Raw genomic sequence first — 17,222 nt, 5'->3', positions numbered from 1 at the left:
TTCTCGCAGCCTAATATTTTTTTAAGTTAGAGTTTTGCTGTAAAGATAATAGTTGAGCTACATTTGGACTATGGCTGAAGTATTATGGCTGGCAATAAAAATACAGTGATGTTTCTATAAGATGCCTTCCAAATTTTCAGTAAATGAGTTGGCAGTAGATTCATTAATTTTACCATGTATTTTAAGAGAACCAAAGAGCTGCAATTAGTTGCTCAGTTAATCAAATGGGATCCAGATTATCTATAAACTCATTTGTATTTATGCAGTTGGTTTTGTTTTGTTTGGAGATTTTGTTTGTTTGTTTGTTTGTATTTGAGACCAGGCTAGCCTCAAACTCCTGAGAGTCCTCCTACATACTTATATACAAATGTAAACTACCACTCAGCCTATTAGAAATTTGCTTTATAAGGGATGAGAAGATGAAGAATATGACAATTTGAGGAATAACAAATGAGTTTAGGTGGATGGATGGGCTTACACTGTGATTAGTAAATTATTGTTTGGGAGAATTGAATGGGCCTGCATAGGAGCTAGACAAAACTTGTGTCAAAATCTGTTCAAGTATAGTTTATTATTGAATCTTCCTTCCTGACAATATGAGATTAGTTAAAGAAAACATACAGAAAAGAGTAATTGCAATTACTTTCTTCTTTAGGGTATACAGCACAGTATCAGAGTAACCACTCTTACAACATATTTCCAGGAATCTTTATTATTAAATTATCAGTATATCAGAGTGCCATATGTTCAGATAAAGTTCTTTAAATGCCTTTATATGCTTTCTCTATTCTAGAATTGTACTTTTGGCTTTAGACCGCTTGGTTCAAACAACAGTTTTGCTAGGATAAACAACTAAGAGATTTGTGGATTTTAATTTCTTGACAGTGTTTTTACCTTTGCCTGTTCCTCTGATTTCACTAGAATTCTAAGCTTGGTAAAAACATGGAGAAATATGCTAAAAAGCTTTCCTTTTCCTTCTTTCTCTTGGTTAGTGCGCTGGAGAAGAGAAACGAGTTGGTACACGTACAGTATTTGTTGGCAATCAGCCCATTTCAGGAACAGAAGCTTACATTGCACAGAGATTTTGTGATAATAGAATAGTCTCATCTAAGGTAAGTTGTGTTTCTTTTTTCTTAAATTAATTTCTTTACATCCTTATCACTTCTACCCCAATTCCTCCTCACATAGTCCCTTCCCAGTACCTCCTCTCCTTCTCTGAGAGGAATCCTCACCTCCAAACCCCATATCACCCAGCCTTGGAGCATCAAGTCTCTGTAGGGTCAGTTGCATCCTCTCCTACTGAGGCCAGACAAGGTAGCCCTTTTGGGGAACAGATTCCATAGTCAGGCTGTTGCTTTAGGGACAGCCCCTGCTCCAGTTATTGGGGGGACCCATATGGAAACTGTAACTGAGCTACACATTTTCTACATATGTGCCAGAGGCCTTGTTCCAGCCTGTGTGTTTTTTTGTTTAGTGGCTCACTCCCTGAGAGCTCCTAAGGGTCCATGTTAGTTGACTCTGTTGGTCTTCCTGTGGAGTTTCCATCTACTTCAGGGCCTTCAATCCTTCCCCCAACTCTTCCATAAGAGTTCCCAACCTCCACCTAATGTTCGGTTGTGTGTATCTGTATCTGTTTTAGTCAGCTGCTGGGTAGAGCCTCTCAGGGGACAGTTGTGCCAGACTCTGGTCTGCAAGCATAACAGAATATCATTAATAGTGTCAGATATTGGTGCTAGCCCATAGGTCTCAAGTTGGGCTGGTTATTGGTTGGCCAGCCCCTTAGTCTCTGCTCCATCTTTGTCCCTGCATTGCTTTTAGACAGGACAAATTTTGGGTTGAAATTTTCATAAGTGAGTTGGTGTCCTTATCCCTCCACTGGGGATCCTGCCTGGCTACAGGGGTGGCCTCTCCAGGTTCCCTCTCCCGACTGTAGAGCATCTCACCTTAGGTCACTCCCATAAACTCCTGGGAGCTTCCCCCATCCCAGGTCTCTGGGAGTTCCTAGGAATCTCTAGAAAGTCTTTTTTTTTTTAAAGCCTCATGAGATATTCATACAAAGTGGGATATATTCATTCATGCTTCTAAGAATGCTGATGCAGTTATGTATGTATATGCACATGGTCATATACAAATCATAATGCCAACTGTGGTAATTATTACGCTGAATGAAAATTTACATTTTAAAAAGCCTATCACTTGCCTCCCATTATGATTCACAGTGCCTGATGATGGTGCATATTACTTTAGGCCTTAAAATGTGCTAAAAGTAGTAATTATTGTGCTGGGGAGGGATGTTTCTCAGTGGTAGAGCACTTGCCAACATAGGGACTTGTTAATTATTTACTTGTGTAAAGCTTTCTTTCTGAATTGCCCTTGAAAGGATTAGACTGTACATGATTTCTTTTGGAGGGTGCATAGTGACTTCCCTTTGCATCTCTCCTCTCCTCTCTCTTTCTTCTGATTTGTGTTCTGGGTCCTAAAGGGTACATTTTGGCTTCATATTGCTTGACCTGTAAAGTTTAACCACAACGGCCACATCACTTTTTGAATAATGGTCTTACTTCAGTATGGTGAAGGGTCCTGCAAGTTTGGATACCTGCATTTAAATCTGGATAAAGTATTTACTAGCTATATCACCTTTGTTAAATTAATAAATACAATTTATAAAATGGCTAATACTTCATAGATGAAAACACTTCTTAAAGCTCCTAGTACCAAGTAGTCATCACTCTGCTAGTATTAATTTACTGATGTTTCTTGCTGGCCAACCAGGCAAGGTGTTAGGTAGTAGATACCTGGTTTACTAAAATCTCTTGTAGCATGGAATATATTTTGATAATGTTCTTGACTTCCAAATGCACTCTGGCAAAGGAGAGCTAAAGCATTAGTGACATTTAATTCAGCGAACATCTGCAGTCACTTAGGCTCTAAAATTCTGCCTTTAACAATCCAGCACATTCTGGTGTTTAAATATTCCTTTAGTTTCTCCTGTAGGCAGTGGCATAATGGAGATTATTTTCAGTTCAAATATTAATATGTAAAATATAAGCAGAAGCACACAGATCTCTGGGTTATAGGAGAGCTGGGATTGTATTGTGTGAGATAGTGTATCTACAAAAAGAAATAAAAGATTAATATGTGTTGGGAGCCGACTCCTAGCAGAAAGCGGCTATCATCTTTGCAGACATCTCGAGCCATATACCCTGACAAGAGACTTGTTTTCAACAGCCTGCAACAGCTGAGCACACTCTGATAAACATCTTATTTTTCTTACATATCTTTTTTTGTTGTTTAATGCCCCCAGTTGCAAGGCGTACGTGGTAAAGTGCCTTCAGCTGTGTTCCCCTGCTTGTGCTTATATACCCAGGATTTCCTTTCAATAAACAGGACTTGAGCAGACTCTCTGTCTTGTCTCCATTCTTTACATCTCTTGCCCCTCCATCTCCACTCTCTCTCTCTCTTGCTAGACCCTGTTGACTGACCCGAACGGGCCAGGACATAGTGGTGCCCAAATGAGGGGCAGCGTGGAGCAGAATGGACCGGGTCAAATATGTGAACAGATATGTATGTAGGCCTGTAGAACACTGTAATAATCAGTTAAATGCTGATTTTCTTATATACACTGTGGCAGAAATTTTATTCACAGTCAGTGGCTTATATACTTGTATGTGAGACAGTGAATGGTCTTTTCAGAATAGATTTTGACTTATTCTATGTTACTCAACTAAGCAATTAATTATAGATCTTTGGCTCAGAATCATAGACACAAGAAATAAAAGGTCCTTTGAGGTTCATCTTGTTGACTTAGAGATAGAGAAACTAAACCCAGAGAGAGATACCAGCTTGATAAGCAAGCACTTGTGATAAAGCCAGGAATAAAACTGCTGTATATGGCCCAATAACTTTGAAGAAAAATCCCTTTTCACATTATGCTGCTTGTGTACCTTCCTCAGTTTCCCTTTTCCATCAAATTGAAAGAACTATGATTTTCTATAGTGTCTTAAATGGAAGACATTAAAGAGCTATGCTGATGGTGACTTTTCATTAAATTAGTGATGATCATTTGTTGTACTTTAGTACTTCATCTTTATGTATTTAATGGAATGCTTTTTCAAATTTTATATAACTTCCATTTTTGCCAGCATCTAAACAATGCAATAACATGTTTTTGTTTTAAAGAGCACAAGAAAGCTAAAATTCTGTTTTTAAACAAAACCATGATACAAATGTGAACATTTTTGTACACATAAAGACGAAGATACCTCTAGTCCCCCTCCTCTGAATACCATACGTATACTTTTTCTCATTATTTTGCCTTTTAATGAAAACTGTTGAGCCATACAAAGACTAATTGACAATACAGTAATTTCAGAAAAAAGGCTTACCTTAAACTCAAGTGTGTGTGTGTGTGTGTGTGTGTGTGTGTGTGTTGCCACTACCTCTCAAGTGCTAATATTATAGACATGAGTCACTATACTAGGTTTAGAAAGAAATGTTAATATGATAACCTTAGTATAGTGAATGGTAATGATAGTGCATGTTTTTGTTGATGAGGGCCTCATTTCTGGGAACAAAAACTTGTGGAGTTTGGGGTTTTTTGTTTGTTTATATTTTTGGCTTTGTATAGCTCTACCTGTCTGTAAACTCAGTATGTAGACCAGACTGACCTCAACCTCACAGGAATCTGCCTGCCTCTGCCTCCCAAGTGTCAGGATTAAAAGCATGTACCACCATGCCCAACTTAGAAGAAGTGAATAGAAAGTTAAAATTGTTTAACTTGAACCTTAATTTTCTTATCCATAAAATAGGTATATTGCATTGTTCATTTCAGGGGATTGTAATGAGGATGAAATTAAATGATACAAATAAAGCATTTGCCACTGTGTTTGCCATCTGTTAACCTAGCAAATGTGTCTGTTCGTTATTTGTGTTCTGTGATTATTCCAGTACATTACTATAGATTTTCTTGGACTCTTAGATTTGAATGTATGGAGAGAGTTTTAGAAGTAGGCCTTTGGATCTGCTCTAGAGAAACCAACAGTTTTATAGTTGGACCTTGTCTTCCTTGTATTACCTTTGGTTCCATATATTTGTACCACAGCCTTTAATTTAAGAAATATAAACTTTATAGCATATGCTAGCTGTCTTCAAACCGTGTGGCAAATTTTATTATTTCTTTCTCTATGTTGTCATTAAAACAATTCTTCCTTTTTGGGTGCTTCTTCTTTACAAATAACTTCCTGTAAAATCAGTGTTATAAGAATTGTATGTTATAAATGCAAGGTGCACTGGAGACAAAGACTTAGACCTTAAATTCTATTTACTTATAAAATTAATGACTCTTTTGCTTTAAGAACACAAATACTTCCTGAGGAAAAAAAATGAGGCCTTACTAAACTAAAGTACTCTACAAGAACTTTGGGTTATCACCATAGTTTTTTAGCTGGCACAGAATTGGAAATTCTCTTCCTTACTAAAAGGAGCATTAATTGCACACTGTGTTACTATTTTTAAGTTTTTTTTTTTAGTTTCTTTTATAAATTATGAGCTCCAGTGTTCCTTCAGTGAAACAAGAATAAATGTGTTATACATAGTTCACTTATAATGTTAAACTTATGTCTTTGATCAGAGTTTTAGGTCTAAAATTACACTATCATTTTCCTTTATTTAAAAAAACTGAATTGAGGCCTGTAAAATGGTTCAGTGAGTAAAGGCACATGACACCAAACCTGATGATCTGGGTTCCTACATCAAATAAAGTGAGTATTGACTCCTATAAGTTGTCCCTTGACTTCTACATGTACATTGTGGCACACATGTGTGTGATCTTTTATACACAGACAATAAACACATATAATAAACAAACAAATAAATAAATAAATGATAAAGACCAAAGTCATTAATAGCAGAATTTATTAAAACTGAGAGGAATTCTTTCATTTTTTATAACTCACTAAAAATAAAATTTTACTAACTTCTGATTCAGCTTTAGTCAATGACTTCATTGGGTCTTGGAGATTGGAATTTACAGTAGATAGAATAGTGTGAAAAATGAAAGTTCTGTAATTAAGGTAGACTGTGAAATTCAAAATTCCACTCACTGCCTGCATAAAAGAAAATTGATAGGAACTTGAATACCTTCATTTAGCCATGTGAGCAGTTACCAATGTAAAGTGTATGGATAATTAATCTTACTTTTCTATTCTGTTGCATCCAGACGATTCTAGTAGGTTAGAAAGGTTGTGTTCTTTGTGCAGTTCAGTTTCCAGGTAACTTTATCAGTTACTTTTTAAATAGTATTTCATTCTTACCTGTGTCCTTGTCCCCCTTTTTTTCTTTTTTGTTTGTTTTTGACAAGGGTTGTTATTTTCCCCCATGTTACCTTGCCTGGACAGTCCAGACTGTCCTTGAACTCCTGGCAGTTCTCCTATCTCACCTTCCTGAGTAGTAAGACTACAGATATGTACTGCCAAACTTGACTTTATTTACCTTTTGCTTGTGATATACAAAAATATTAGAGGTTAATCCTCCCTGTCAGTAGTTTTAATGCTAAGTGAGAAACTTGGTAGACTTAACATAAAAACAGCCTTTTCACTCTTCTCTCTGGTGCTTGGGATAAATAATAAAACCACACTCACTGAGCTATACCACATACTTTGGGCACAAAACAAATAATGCTCAAGCCTTCAGTTGCTTAGTTCATATTTACTTCAACTTACCTACTTTATATATTTGGAGATTTATTTGATAGAAAACTTGGTTTTAATTATTTTTAGATGGTAAATGTTTGAGGCAGCAATACAACTTTTCATATAATATCAGTTTTAGGAGCTGTGTGTGTGTCTACCAATTATTTAACTCACTACAAAATAAGTGAAAATACTCTCCATAAAAAATACTTGCAGTGATAGTATTTTATATAGAAACATTTTTAAACATATTCTTAAATATTTGGACTGATTTTTAACTTTATGGTTTCATATTAAAATAGTTAAAATTGTTTAAGGAAAAATAGCTTAACAACTAGGAGCATTTTCTTGTCCTAGCACCCACGTGAAGGCTCAAAACTGTCTGTAACTCCAGTTTCAAGGGTTTCAAATGCCTCTTCTGGCCTCCACAGGTACCAGACACATGCATAGTACATAGACATACATTCAAGCAAACTACCTGTATACATAAAACATAAATAAATTATTTTTAAATAGCACAAGTATCTTCTTGGGAAGAACTTAGGACAGGAAATCCATTTCATCACTATTTTTAAAACAACTACTATATGTGCTTTCTTCCTGTGATTGGTATTGTTTTTGTTTATGTAGCAGCAGACCAAATCTGAGAGTCTAGTTTTTAGATAAACAAGTCAACTTTAATAGCTTCATGTATATGTCTAAAGTTCCATTTTGCTTCTTATTAGAAAACTCTTTGAAAATGTTTTTCTTTCACTAATATACATATATATATATATATGTATATGTGTGTGTGTGTGTGTATGATCGATCTTCACACCCACCCACAAGAGGGAATGAGATCTCATTATATATGGTTGTGAGCTACCATTGGCTTACAACTACCATTGTGGTTGCCAAGAATTGAACTCAGGACCTCTGGAGGAGCAGCCAGTAGTACTCTTAACTGCTGTGTTATTTCTTCAGCCCAAAAATATTTCTCTTAATCTGTGCTATTATTGGTTTTAGTTTATAGAATAGATGATTATTTTTTATTTTACTTATTCACTTTATATCCTGCTCACTTCAGTGATCTAAATGCCCAGTGTGCAAATTTTATTCATGGTTTTTTGATTGATTTAGAGATCTCAGTCGTTCTAGGACTCGGCAGGCCAAAACCGGAGGAGTGCCCTGAGTGTGAGATTAGTCTTAGCTGTAGTATAAGACCCTGCTCAAAACAAACATTCTCATGTTTCTTGCAAAATACTATGTCAGGCACTTATGGTAAGGGAAGTTATGACACCATGAGGTCTTAGTGGTCCTTATGGAGAGAGGAACACTAATTTCCAATGAAGAGACTAATTAAAATTCATAAGGAAAATGTTAATCTGGTACAGTAAAACAGTACTAGGGCATGTAGTGTATGTACTTCAGTAGTGTAGGTAGTGGTATATCTTTGTAAAGACCTGATTTGGATCCTCAGTATTGCAAAACAACACTAAGTAACCTAAGAGGACTATATCCAAAGAAGAAAAGGTTCCCTTTGATCTGTTAATACTACCCCTATTAAGGACTTTTAAGTGCCCTTAAGGCTTATTTGTCTAGTTTAAAAAAAACATGTAGTTTGAGAACAGAAGGTCAATGTTCTAATAGGTCAGCTGTTGAGTTTATTTGAGTTTATTGGAATTTATCCTTCATTTATTTATTTACTTGAAATGGTTGAGACAGTTAAATTCTGGTTTTAGATTATATTGGTTTCCAAGTCACAATATCAATGGTTTTAAATGCTTATCTTTTTTTAAATCTTGAACCGCTTTGAGAATATCATGAAAAATGTGTGAACTCTTTTTCCCAAATTATAAATGCTCAATCAGCACTTTAAGTTTTTGGTTGCTTTGTGGTTCGTTGGTTGGTTGGTTGGTTTCTGTCAAAACCTCATTCTGTAGTACAGGAAGACCTGAAACTCATAAAGATCCTCCTGCCTCTGTCTCTCAGTGCTGGGCTTTAATGTGTCCCTGGCATTTCTGTTTTTACTTTAAAAATATATATTAAATATATATATTTTGTTAGTAAGCCATCTCCTATCACTGTGGTTCTCTCTGAGGTACTTATTTTGAACCTTAGAAATAATCTTTAGTTGGCTATTGATTGTTAGCTTAGTTTGTTTTCTATTACACCATGACCAAAGCAACTTGGGAAGGAAAGAATGTACTTTACCTTACAGTTTATCATCATGAATGGAAATCAAGGCAGAAACTAAAGGCAGGAACCAGGAGGCAACAATTGTAAACCTTGTAGGAATGCTACATACTGACTTGTTCCTCCTGACTTGCTCAGTTTGCTTTCTTGCTTATACACCCCAGGAACACCTGCCCTGGGGTGGCATAGTCTATAGGCTTGATTAAAGTTCACTCTGAGAGCATTTTCTCAATTGAGGTTCCTGCTTGTCAGATGACTCTGTCTTGTGTCAAGTTAACAACAACCACAAAGAAAACCCCCAAAACAAAACAACAACAATAACAACAACAAAAACCCTGCCCAGCACAATTATACTCTACTCTTTCTCTTTAGATTCTCTGAATCTTGAGAGCTCCTAAGCCTTGTTTAAAGGAGGAGGTGTTGTGGCCAACAAGATGTCCCAGATTGTAAAGGGGTTTGCTGTGTAAGTCTGGCAACCCAAATTAAGAGTAGGGAAGGAAAAAAATGATGCGTCAAAATTATCATCTGACCTCCACATGCACATCATAGTCCACTTACCCCCCTCCCAGCCACAAAATAAATACTTAAAATTGTTTAATATAAATTTAAAAAATTTTAAGGCTATTAGCAGTAAATTCCCATATACCTTGACATGCTCTAAGACTGGCTTTTCTTTTTTTTTCATTTTTTTTTATTGGATAATTTATTTATTTACATTTCAGATGTCATCCCTTTTCCCCATTTCCCCTCCCTAGAACCCCCCTATTCTATTCTCCCTCCTCCTTTTTGCTTTTATACCATTTTAATTACATACATGTATTAAGATCAGATCTAGTTTAAGTGTCTAGCAATACAATAGATGCAAATAGTTAAGGAACAAGCAATACAATAAACACAAATAGTCAAAGAACAAGCAAGGCATTAAACCCAATTATGTGAACACTCCCATGATCACTGTTTCTAAGGGCTTATCAGGATGACCAAAGTATCTGAGCCAGCTTCCCTGTCCTAGCCTAAAGTCATTTTCATGTCTGAAGCCTACATCCTTGTTCTAACCTAAAATTTAGATTCCTGTCTGAAGTTACTTCTTTGTTCTAGCCTAAGATTTAGATTCCTGCCTGAAATTAATTCTTTGTTCTAGCCTAATGTCAGATTCCTGCCTGAAGCCTACTTCCTTGTCCTTGGCCTATGTCACATTCCTGCCAAGCAGCCCATTTCTTTGTCCTTGGCCCATATCAGATTCTTGCCAAGCAGCCCCAAAGGCTCTCTGTCTCTCCCTCTTTTTTATTTTGTTAACAAGACTGAGCCTGCCTTAGGTCGTTCTGAGAAGAATGCCTTCCTTACCCATCATAGAATATGCATTATCCAAAGCAATGCACTTCTGCTTAGGTTGGTAAGACTCTGTGCAGAATCTTACCCGTCCTTGGCTTGCCAACCTGTTAATTTAATAACTCTGTCTGGGTGTCTATTTTCAGGTTCAAGCCATGTACTTTGGCTGCCCACATGTTGATGTTGTTAAAGACAAGCTTTAACGTGATGGGCAGGAATAAAAGTATTCCAAGGACAAAAATGGCTAGCATGACCAAGCTATGTATGCCATTGTAGAAGCTTGACTAAAATAGGAATACTGCCCTCAGGCCATGGGTAATTATAAAAACAAACAAACAAACAAAAAACCTGACTTTCCAGCAGCTATATCTGTGGATGTGTTCTCTCTTTCGTTTTTTTTTTTTTTTTGTATTTAAGAATTTTATTGTAAAGCTCCTTTAAAACTTTTAAAGAGATTCTATTATGATTTTTTAAAATAAAGTCAAATGGCACGACTTAGAATGTCAGTCCTCTCCATGTGTCCATTCTTCCACTGGTGTGTCTACTTTCCTTTTTCCATTGATTTTCAGAGACTAAGGAGGACTTGTAGTCACTAATGGTCTACTTTGAACAGGTGACCACAGTGTCACCTAGTGGTTTGTGACTTTAGAATAGTATACCTTCAAGCTCTTCTACCAACTAAACATCTCTGAGGTTATCTCTCCTTTGCAATTAATTACAAAGCTGTGGTCACACCAGCAAACTGAAACATATTTTGATGTTAAATAAAGAATTTGTACTAATACTACTCATATGTAACTGTATTTTAGAGCGCAGCTTTTGCCTTTTATGTCCATTAGCAATCTGGTGTTTTGGGGCATGGTCTGTTACAGAACTAATGCTTGTTTCATTACTTCCTGCCATGTATAAGACAGTTTGCTGGTTTTAATCCTAAAAAAATAAGCAAAACATACTTCAGCAATATCCACTGATTACCTTAAGTCAGACTTCCTTTCTCCATAACTTAGGCAAATAAATACACATTGCCCATTTTTATTGGTAGAAAATGTAAAATCTAATTACAAGAAAGGTCCTGAAGTGATTTTATCTTTACTGATCAATCATTTCCAAGGAACCAGCCTTCCTTTTCCTTTATTATCTTTGTATATTCTAAAACTTTAAAAAAAATTGTTCAGAATACCAAGTCTTATGGAGAACTTATGGTTTGTTTCTTTGCTACATTATTTTTTCCCTCTTACTGTTTAAAATAGTACTTACACCTATATTTTGTGATTGTTTTTTAGTCTTGTGTTTTAAATTTTCTTTTCCCCAAGTTTCATTCATGAAGATGTGCTTAAAATATTGTTAGACACTGGATGATTCTGTTAAAGACACAACTAATCACATTGCCTGTATTATGAAAGTAGATTTAAAAAAATAAACAATTTAAAGCAATATGGTGATTACAGATTAATATAATATACATATACTCTTAAGAACGTGGATTAAGTTACAACCCCAAATCATGACCTTCAATTCTAATTAGCTGCCACATCTCAAGTCACTGGTGCATGGTCAAGAATTATCTAAGCCAATTCTCAATAAGTGTACTCCCTAGTTTTAGAATATGGCAAATGGTGGAAATACACTTGAGTTCACTGAAAGTACCACATAAAGCATTAATTACGAGTGAAAAACTGAGTTGTGAAATTTTTTCATTCAATTTACTGTCTCTCAGACTTCTAATATAATATTTTATGAATTTAAACACTACTATGTGTTTAAAATGTTCCACATTTCAGGATTAATGACACTGAGATAGGAAATACTTGACCTTTACAGGAACTTTCAGCTACACTGGTGGCTGATTTTCAAGTAATGACAGACCTGTATTGCTGCATACCTAGTCCTTAGTATGCTTTTATATACTTGCTACTCTGTCACTAAATTTTATTAACATATAAGTCATTAGGCCCCCAAACCAAAGACCAACTGTAAAATAGGGCAGTGTTTTATTTTCCTTTACACCTTAATGAATACTTCTTGATGACTGCACACGGGGTAAGGCTGCATGGTAGTTCAGAAAGGTCACAGCGATGGTGTTTTCCTGACAGCATGTAGTCTTCCTAGTGAGTGGAATGACTTGTATGATGTCACTGTCAAACCAGCAAGACTGCATTTATGTACCCATCATTTTCAGGAATGTTGGTGACTTGGGCATACTTTCCCTAAATAACCTTGCCTCCTGTGTCACAAGGCCCAGCTCGCTCACATTCACTTCAATAACTGTACGTTTGGTGATCACACCCAGGGTTGTATATAATGGGGATGATGGATTCTTTTTCACACCGAGTATAGGCAGGCAAAAAGTAGCCTTCAGCTCAGGGTGTGTGACATGGGCTTTTTTGAAACGTAGACCCATTGGCCTAATGAACCTTTCATATTTAGGTGGTTTTCTTGTAAAACCATCACCAACAAAGCAGACTTTAGTAACCATTCTCTTCCATGCCTTCTTTTTTCTTTTTCCTGTGCAAATAACTTTCAATACTTCCGTTTCTCCTTGGGCACGAACTTTGGGTAGAGGAACCTCCCATTTTCCCGCCTTTTCTTTTCGTTTCTGCTTAATCATGTTGGAAAGTACTTTTGCTCTGGACTGCCCCTCTCTGTCCAGCAGATAGGCAGGCACTGCTCCTTGTGGAGTCTTCTCATCATCCTTCTGCTTGGTGTTTCTCTTTTCATGCATCTTAATAGTCTTTTTCATTTGTATTTTCTCAGCATGGCACTGTTTATGGTAGAGCTTAGCCTTCAGGCCAATCATTTTTTTTTGCCTTCTTTGAACATTCATGGGCCTCCCGACCTTCTTTCTTTCTCTTTTTCTCATGGTAGTCCAAATGATAGCCATATCGTTTGCGGTGTAATTCAATATATTCATTTTGTGGCATGTTGACAGCCGCGGAGCCGTTCCTGAGCTCCCAGGTTTTAAAAACCTCTTAATTTCTGGGTGTCACTGGCCCACAAGCCTGGTTCGGTCAAGCCGGACGGGAAAGGGTAGTCCTTTTTCGGATGTGTTCTCATGACATGCAAATGATTGAAGTTCAGACTTTCCAAGTATAAATTCAGACTTTTGCCCTAAAAGTATGTTTTTTATAAATTCTGGTTTCAAGTCTTCCTATTATAATATGTCCTACTTCTGTTATTTTTAAAATGGCCCTGTCCTTGAGCAGAGGACTGCCTGCCAAATCTGAGTTCAATTAGAGAAGATGTATCTAACCCTCAAGAGACTGGAGGCCCCAGGGAGTTTAGGGGTTTAGTTGGGTGGGGGTTGGGGAGGTGGGGATATCCTCATGGAGACAGGGGATGAGGAGGAGGTATGGGATGTGAAACAGTTGGAAGGTAGACCAGGGATGGGGGGTTGGGAATAAACTCTGGAGTGTAAATAAATAAATAGATAAATAAATAAAAGATTTGTCAAAAAGGAAACTACATGGTATGCACTCACACATACGCTTTTTCATCTGTGCACATATTCTCAGCTGTACATGAAGGTAGGTGGTACTGATAGAGAAAGTGATGTGAACTTAAAGTGCCCTGACAAAGTCAAACTTGACTTTTCATCAGAAAGATGAGCTAGTCACAAAAGTGGAAGAGCAAGGACCTAGGACAACAAGTTCGCTTGGATTGTCTTCTACAGGAGGTGGCAGCTGTCTTCTTCCCATTGCTTGGGGTCTGGCTTCATAGTCTTTTGTGAATGGCTCATTTTTAAAAGAGGCTTACAAACCTGCAAACAAAAGTTTTGCCAAGTCAGGTTGAGAGATTAAAATATTTGCATAAGGTTTTACAAAGTGGGGGGATATAAAATGATGAGAACTCTTTAATGATAAACAAAGTCTTATAGTGCTTTCAGAAAAAGGCTAATATTTAATGTTTTTTTCTAATAATGAATGCTAATCAAAGTATATGTACTATATGAGAACATATAGCAAGAAATATATTTTAGATTGGGTCGAAAAATTTAAAATGTAGGATTAAGATGCCCAATGAAATTCTCAATGAAGCTTCATTTCTGAAAAAATTCTCTATCTCTAAATATATATATACATAAATTATATGTAATATAAATAATAAATATATGCCAATGTAATGAGTTGTGTGTGTTTTCAATTGTTAGATATACTAAATACCACTTATATGGTACTAAGATTTTTTAAGTTTCTTTTCTAATACTGCTCTTGATTCTTATTTCTTTTATAGTATACACTTTGGAATTTCCTCCCAAAGAATTTGTTTGAACAGTTTAGAAGAATTGCAAATTTTTATTTTCTCATCATTTTCCTTGTACAGGTAAGATCTCCATGAACTGCTACTTTGACATGGAGAAATTTGCTTCTTTCAAACAATTTGTCCTCTTAAATTGTCCTGTGACTTAAAATATATTTGCTTATTATTTTTAAGTAGAAATACAGTTGTACATAAAAAATGTGTAATGTTATAGTTTTCTAAAGTTGTATTTTGAAACTTGTTGAGATTTTATTTCATTGTTACTTTAATTTTTCACAGATTTAATATCTGGTCTTAGAGTGTACATTGTATAACAGCTTAGTGATTTAGCATATATCAAAATCTAAAATAGCTTAAATAAGAGTTTTCTTTTGTTAAACAGTTTTAGTTTATTTAGACACACTGCTTTTCTTTCTGAATCCTCCTTTCTCTGCCTCATTCACCTACTTCCTTGAAGTTTGAAAGTCTTATAACTAAATCTGCCTCTCAGTGTTCCTTCTACTGTTTGATATTTTAAATTTTAGACATTTTAAATCATAAACTACATTTTGAGCTGCATAGGTTTTTAATTTTTCATTCCTTCATAAAGTAGTAATTTTAATGATACCTTTCATCTTTTTAAACAAAACAGAAAAATGCCTATGAAATTGCTCAAATACTTTGATAATGTTAAATGCTTTTGTTTGAATACTCTGAGGTTTTGACTAAATGGTATGATAATTTAATTTATTCCTGCTCCTTGAAACCAGTTTGGAACAAGTCAATTTCAGTAGAAAGATTTTTTTAAGTTTCTTTTTAAATAATGCTTTTGATTCTTATCTCTTTTATAGTGTACACTTTGGAATTTCCTCCCAAAGACTTTAGGAAAGAGTCAATTTCAGTAGTAAATAAAGTGTTTGGGAATGAACTCTTATATCCATGGTCAGATGTCTTAGAAACATAAACTACAACAAAAATTCTGTTTGCATGAGTAATTTAGTATACTAAACAGTGTATTTAATTAAATTCATTTGGATAGATATATGATGACTGTCTATTGTGTGTTGTGCACTATTCCCCAAAACAAAATATGATCAAAATACTGCTTTTCTCTACCCTTAAAGAATTTATAATAAAGTCTTATTTTCACTTAATGTAATATAGTAAAAGCCATTAAAGATTCAGTAAACTACTAAAGCTATGGCATGAAAGTTAAGATAATTTTTAACTGAAGAAGAGCCTAAAAGGGCTTCAAAAGTGCATGATAGTTGAACTGATCTTTGAAGCGGTTTCTGTGGCCAGGAATGCTAGGCAAGCATCTCAGCAATAGGAGGTTACAGAAAGGCTCTGTAAAAGTCTTATACATGCTCTTCTCTGTGTCAGGGATAGGCCTGGCTGGATGTCAGAGATGCTAGTGTAAAGTAAAGGCAGATTGTAGCAAAAATCCCACCCCCAAATCTAGTTCTCTTTCCATTTTTCTTTAGTGAAAACAGCATTCACTCAAGCATGTTAACCAAGCACTTGCAGGACATCTGTTATTCATAGTTATAGCTCATTACTTACCAATTGTACCATTTTTTTTTTCTGAATATCTTCAGTACTTCTTCTCACATCTCTTACTTCTACCCTGATCCATCTTTCGCTTGGATCAGTAGTCTCCCAATTAGACTCCTGCCCTCTATCTTTTACTCTTTTTCAATCTGTCCTTCATAAAGCATTGAGAACAATTTTTCATGTTAGCATTCCATGTCTAAAAATCTTCAAAGATTTCCCACTATGGAATGAACAGTCAACAACCAACAGCTTTCTCTGTATGTTTTGACTCATGCCTGCCTCTCCAGGCTATTTCACACCATACTTTTTTAGCACTGTTTTTTCTTTATTTCCTTGAACACATGTCACTTACCCTTCTAGAAGAGAAACTGTGTATATTGTTTGTTGTACCTGGAAAAGTTCCTTTGAGCTAGTTAACTCCTAACTACTCCGTAGATCTGAGTATCTATATGTATGCTCGTTTTAATGTCTAATTTTCCTTGTAAGTTTTCAGCTATGGGAAGGCAAGAACTTCTCTCCATCTTGATTAGCCAAGATCTCTAGAGGCTGGATGGTAACAGTACAGGGGCTTGCAGAATGCTTCTCAGATATTAGCTGGTAAATCAACATGAACATTGCTAAAAATGAGATCATCTAAGTGGAGGTGACAACTAGTGCTGAATTTTCTTAAATTAACTGTTATATAGTTTGTTTTAGTATAATTAAAATTAATATTCATCTGACTTGTGGAATGTATTTTGTCTAAAATATTTGCAACATGTAAATGCTAAACATGAGTTAATAGCTAATTTTATTTTCAATTTAATTTTTCTACCTAGGTCACAGTAGACACACCAACCAGCCCAGTTACCAGTGGACTTCCACTTTTCTTTGTTATAACTGTTACAGCAATCAAGCAGGTAAATTTCTCACATAAACTATGCCTGTCCTTTAATGAAGGCTAGTTTGAATTTTCTTGTAAATATTCTTTTTTATATTTATATATGTAGACAGTACTTTTGATGGTTTTAGTTTATATTTGGTTCCTGTTGAAAACCTATTAAATTAAGCTGATAATAACATCTTTATTTACTATTTTGCTCATCTCTCTCTCTCTCTGTCTCTCTCTGTCTCTGTCTCTCTGTCTCTGTCTCTCTGTCTCTGTCTCTCTCTCTCTCTGTGCGTGTGTGTGTGTGTGTCTGTGTGTGTGTCTGAGAGAGAGAGAGAGAGAGAGAGAGAGAGAGAGAGAGAGAGAGAGAG

General features: G+C 35.7%; 1 protein-coding gene and 1 pseudogene across 2 annotated transcripts in view; one reads left to right on the top strand and one right to left on the bottom strand.

Moving 5' to 3' along the window:
* Atp11c (ATPase phospholipid transporting 11C) overlaps nucleotides 1-17,222 on the top strand; it is a 182,689-nt gene that overhangs the window by 74,751 nt on the left and 90,716 nt on the right. For both annotated transcript variants that reach the window (XM_028754138.1, XM_028754139.1), the window contains 3 exons: nucleotides 993-1,112; nucleotides 14,424-14,513; nucleotides 16,802-16,882. In XM_028754138.1, coding sequence (XP_028609971.1) covers nucleotides 993-1,112; nucleotides 14,424-14,513; nucleotides 16,802-16,882 — 291 coding nt within the window. The remainder of the gene's footprint in view (nucleotides 1-992; nucleotides 1,113-14,423; nucleotides 14,514-16,801; nucleotides 16,883-17,222) is intronic.
* Nucleotides 12,352-13,104, bottom strand: LOC114609751 (annotated as a pseudogene).

This window comes from Grammomys surdaster, unplaced genomic scaffold, assembly GCF_004785775.1.
Source record: "Grammomys surdaster isolate TR1022 unplaced genomic scaffold, NIH_TR_1.0 125982, whole genome shotgun sequence".
In the NCBI taxonomy this organism is placed as follows: domain Eukaryota; kingdom Metazoa; phylum Chordata; class Mammalia; order Rodentia; family Muridae; genus Grammomys; species Grammomys surdaster.
The sequence above is the reverse complement of the archived record's forward strand: the minus strand, read 5'-3'. Positions and strand labels throughout refer to the sequence as shown.